Consider the following 5,135-nt stretch of genomic DNA (forward strand, 5'->3'; position numbering starts at 1 on the left):
ATTATTATGTTCCAAAGGATGTTATATGGTAACAAAAAGTTCCAAAGGATGTTATATGGTAACAGAAGAAAGGAAAGCAGTTCTGAGAGCTACTGAATGATCCATGTTGTCAAACTCCAACTACCTGGCTTTTAGAAAAGACACTGATTATAGTTTGTATTGGTTAGCTCCAAGGTAAGAAGCATTTCTCATTGCTTGTGATCACGTATTTGATAAATCCGGGCTGACCGAAGCAAATACCGACTCGTGCAAAGAGGATTTATAGATCATATACTTTGTCTGGTGGGCAGAGCATCCTTCCATGGAGCCACACGCGTAACGAACGTAAGCCATGGGAAGCGACAAACTGCGATTACACGGCCGAGGGAGCAGGACGGGGGGCGTTTCGCAGGCTCTGGGGGGGGGGGGGGGGCGTAACATGCAGTTACCTATATCCCAGTTGTCTGCAGGGGGGGGGCGTGGCCTAACTCCTGGGGGCGTGGAAGGGGCGTGGCCAATGCAGCCTTCCTCCGTCCGCGCCTGCGTGAGCACCCGGAAGTGGTAGGTGCGTGCCGGCGGTCATGGCCATGGCGGAGAAGTTCGACTCGCTGGAAGAGCACCTGGAGAAGTTCGTGGAGAACATCCGGCAGCTCGGCATCATCGTCAGCGACTTCCAGCCCAGCAGCCAGGCTGGGCTCAACCAGAAACTGTGAGGCACCCGGCGCTCCTCCTGCGTTACACGGCCAGGCCGCCGGGCCTCGCCGCCGCCGCCCCCCCTCAGCCGGCAGCCTCGGCGTACCGGAGGCCGCTGCCGGCGGGATCTGTCACCCTAACGCAGGCGGAGGGCCAGGGGGGCTCGCCGGGGTTTCCCTCGCAGCCGGGGTTAGGGTTAGCGCAGTACCGCCCTTTCTTGGCTGAAAACAACCCGTTTTCTTCTTACAGAAATTTCATGGTGACGGGCTTGCAGGATATCGACAAGTGCCGGCAGCAGCTGCATGATATTAGTGTGCCCCTGGAAGTGTTTGAGTAAGTAACATTCTGCCTAGAAGGAAAGGTGCTGTACTTGGGTGATATGAAATAGTGTGTCTTTGCTGCTGAGGGTGGTGAGGCACTGAAACAGGGTGCCCAGAGAAGTTGTGGCAGGCACATCCCTGTCAGTGTTCAAGGCCAGGCTGGTTGGGGCTTTGAGCAAACTGGTCCAGTGGGAGTTGTTCTTGCCCATGGCATGGGGGGTTGGAATGTGATGGTCTCTAAAGTTTCTTCCAGTCCAGACCAGCCTATGATTCTGTATTTTCACTGAGGACTGCTTGTTTCTTAAACTCCATTTTTCAAATGCCTCATAAGAACATGAGCGGGCAGAAGAAGGTAAGAAGTACCTTCAGTCTGTGGAAAGGCAGGAGAGTAAGAGAACTGATTAATTATATGTCTGCTTTCAGATCTCTCTTTTTATTCTTTTTGTTTGGTTTTGGGTTGTTTGGGTATTTGTTTTGTGGTTTTTTTTTTTCTATTTTTTTATTTATGCCGACTTTAGATATGTAGATATTAATACAGAGTTTGCTGAGCCTAGTGGTTTGGTAGGTAAGCTTTCATTTTGGAAATGTGCTTTTACACTAGGGTAGAATCAGGATTTAAAGTTGCAGGTGGAAATACATTAGGCCAGTACTTAGATGCTTTGTTTCAGTAGCGACATTCTTGCTGGCAGAAAATTAGAACATTAAAAGTAAAATCATGAATGTAGAACAAGAGCTATACAAGACAGCTTTTGCAGTGGAGCTGACAAGTTAATTTACTAGTGTTTCTTATAAGTCCAGATGATTCTGGTTTGCTGTATTCTAGTGTGTTGCTGGCAATACAGGGCTTCAGTTAGGCTTTCACTCTATCTGTAAATCCAAGAGTGTTCTTTAGTCAGTGATGGAATTTCCCTTTCTCAAGCGCATACATTGCAAAGCAGAAATACATTTCTGTATCTGCCGATTAAGGTGTGCCCTGCTTGAACTGTCTTTTGAAAATGGCTGAGTTAAAATGCATTTTTTAAAATGCACATCTCGGAAAATAGTAGTAACAGAAAGACAACAAGGTGAATAATTATGTAGGTAGTATCTTTCTTTTCTATTTTCAGATACATAGATCAAGGCCGCAATCCTCAGCTTTACACTAAAGAGTGTCTGGAGCGAGCTTTGGCTAAAAATGAGCAAGTAAAAGGAAAAATTGACACAATGAAGGTAAACCAGAAATAATGAAAGTAGCAATGTAATAATGTATTTGATAAGTTTTTACTTTCCTGTAGGTGTGTGAGGGGTTTTCACTTGTGCAATTATTGACTCCCTTAGTTCATTTGTATTAGGAATTGCTCTGGATCCCTGTATCTTAATTGATGCTATTGTTTCCTGTTCTAAAAGAAACAGTGTAACTCATCCCACATCTGGCGATGCAGATGTCACTATGATTTTACTCTGGTTAAAGTTGCATGTAGCATTACAGGGTATTTGTTTTTCATATTGAACGCTAGAAAGTACCTCACACAGTTGTAGATTTCTAACTGTGGTGTGTGTAAATCTAGCAATAAGCAAAACGGAAGGGGTATTTTTCCAGTCTTGAATGGGTCTTAAGAGTCTTAAAATGTTAAATGTACTCCATAAGCATGAGTTAATCTTTATAAATTTATTTAAAATATATGAAAGTGTTTGGGGTTTTCTGAACCTGTACTTTCATTTAGTATGAATCCAGGCATTCTGCTGCATTGATTAACTGCTGGAATTACTCCTGAAATACACCTTCAGAAAAGGAAGTTTAGTGAGATTTGAGAAAGGGCTGTTTGTGTTTCAAAACATTCATTAGCTGAACTTAAAAGTAGTGCTGCAGAATGTAGATACTTGATATGCTTTGTGTTTGTAAAAGCTGTAGGAAGAATTGCGTATTTCTAAGCCAGGTGTGAGTTCTGGTGGTGGAGGGGATTCCATGTCAAATCAAGGGGATGTCCTTTATCAGCTTTGCTTAATAAGATCAGGCAGATGTTGATGCATCAGAGTTTACCAGAGAGGTCTAACTATTTTGTATTTCTTAGGTGAAAATACTAGTTAATTTAAGGGAAGCTGAAAGCATTTTAGTTTGCCTCGTGCTTTCTTAGTAGATTTCATCAGAGCATTTTCTGTAAATTTTATAAATATAACTATGTATTTCTGTGTGTGGTTTTGAGGTATTTTTGGGGGGGTACCATTCTCTTAGGTCATTGAAATGTAGTGTTGTATACAAACACTTCCATTAATTAGATAACATTGCTTGAGAAAATGTAAATAAATCATGCAGGTGGCGTGTATGTTCTGCTTTTTCTCTCCAGAAATTTAAAAGTCTGTTAATTCAAGAACTAACAAAAGTGTTCCCGGAAGACATGGCAAAGTACAAGGCTATTCGAGGAGAAGATCCGCCTCCTTAAGATGGCCTTTGATAGCTCTAAAATTGTCAATTCCATAAACTGACAACACTCTATGTTGGAGAGAGGGAGAATCTGAGCTGTTGCAACAACTGTACTAAGAATGGCAGTGGTGGACCGTGAAGGAGCTCAGTGATTGCTGATGGTTCTGGTCTGAAGCTACTGAATCTTTCTGAAGACTTTTACTCAAAGATTGCCATTGAAACTTTTTGTGGTAATGTGTTCTTTCCTGAAAGCTTCTGGAGATGTCATTGCCTACTGGGCATCACTATGTAGCACTTCCTGCAAAGTACGTTTCCGGAGCAGAAAATCATGGGTTTTGTACTCTGAAAAGTGTGCTCGAGCATTGTGGCTTCAGCCATTTAAAAGAGAAGTGTATTTACTATATTTGACTATTCTTTATTTGTAAACTGCTTTAGTTTTTATTTCAGTACGGTTGACTGCTTTCATCTTAGCAAATTCTGCTGAACAGGAGCCTCTCAAAGGCTGTGGTTCTCCTGTGTGTCGTAATGAATTGCAGCTAAGAAACCCTTCAGATATTCTTGTTTTGTTCTATGAGCTGCAGTTCAGATGGCTGAGAATATAGAAAGTGAGCTTATTTGTGCCCTAGTTCCTCAACAATGTTAATATTTTGTATAGTATTTAATGTAAGCTTTTGCTTGATTCTGTTCATTTTCTGTAAGCGGGTTGTTGAATTAAAAAAAAAAATAAATCTAAATTCTGACATTTTTCTGTTGTATGTTACTCTTTGGAGAATGAAGTGAAGCCTGTGAAAAACAGCATATTCCTCACTGACAGTGAGAGAAGTGAAATTTATATCAAAACTTGGCTGTTAAAAGACTGTATATCTGAAGATAATGTCAACCTGGTATTTCGGTTTTGTGGGGAGACTTCTGTTTTAGTACCTGAAGCAAAAGATTTTGGGCATCAGTGAGTGTCACCCGAAGCATTTCTGATCAACTGCGATCTCATTTGTGAAATCTGTAATTGTTCTGAAATATTCCCAAACATAAACCAGCATGTTGGGCTCACTGCCCTGAGGTGTAGAGCATGTGCTTATCACAGTGGAAGGTTTTAGACTACTCAGTCTCAACACTGATTTATTTTCCATTGCAGTATGCTGCAGACGGTGGTAGGTTTCTGACCAGCATGGGGACCTTTTCTTTTATGTAGTGCAAATTGTGATTAGCATCTTTGCCTGTAGGTGAAGTCTTGAAGAGATGCTGCAAGGATATATTTAATTTGTTTTTCAAGGCATTGGGTTGTGATCACAAATGGTTTTAAAGATGTTTGGGGTCAGAAACAGTTTAAAGTACATTCAAAGTCGATTTTACTTTGAAACAAAGGTGAGGCCTCTGGAGGAACTCTTACTTCTATCTGTGAAGTGCATATTCTCTATTAATTTCTAATTTCACTACATTTATATGTGCATATATATGCAGACATCTCTGTACCTGCTTCCAATTTGTCATGCTAAGCATTATTTCTCTATTAGTAACTTTAGAGACATTAATGTTCTTACATGAGGGTAAAGTTTTCAACCAGGAGGGACCTTATCTTTTTAATTCTTTAATAAAAAATCCAAATACTTAATTTTACATTCTGATTCCTCCTTTGATTCAACTCCTTTGCTGTAATGCCATTCAAAACTTTCAGCTTATAATTCTAGGTTTAAACACCATATTCTAAAATGCAGTCCTCATTCTCAAATTAGTTTTTACACATG

The 5,135-nt window shown here is 41.0% G+C and overlaps 1 protein-coding gene across 2 annotated transcripts; it reads left to right on the forward strand.

Moving 5' to 3' along the window:
* Positions 1-503: 503 nt before the first annotated feature.
* MED10 (mediator complex subunit 10) lies at positions 504-4,121 on the forward strand. 2 transcript variants are annotated; one of them, XM_062610874.1, is made up of 4 exons: positions 504-688; positions 922-1,005; positions 2,099-2,201; positions 3,286-3,415. In XM_062610874.1, the coding sequence occupies exons 1-4, from the start codon at positions 561-563 to the stop codon at positions 3,322-3,324; spliced, it is 354 nt and encodes a 117-aa protein (XP_062466858.1). In that variant the 5' UTR covers positions 504-560; the 3' UTR covers positions 3,325-3,415. The 2 variants fall into 2 exon arrangements, with proteins under 2 accessions (XP_062466858.1, XP_062466857.1); XM_062610873.1 differs by having other exon boundaries at positions 509-688; positions 3,317-4,121.
* The last annotated feature ends 1,014 nt before the right edge of the window (positions 4,122-5,135 follow it).

Source organism: Pezoporus occidentalis, unplaced genomic scaffold (assembly GCF_034315485.1).
Source record: "Pezoporus occidentalis ecotype Australia unplaced genomic scaffold, CSIRO_AGI_Poc_V1 ctg15, whole genome shotgun sequence".
In the NCBI taxonomy this organism is placed as follows: Eukaryota; Metazoa; Chordata; class Aves; order Psittaciformes; family Psittacidae; genus Pezoporus; species Pezoporus occidentalis.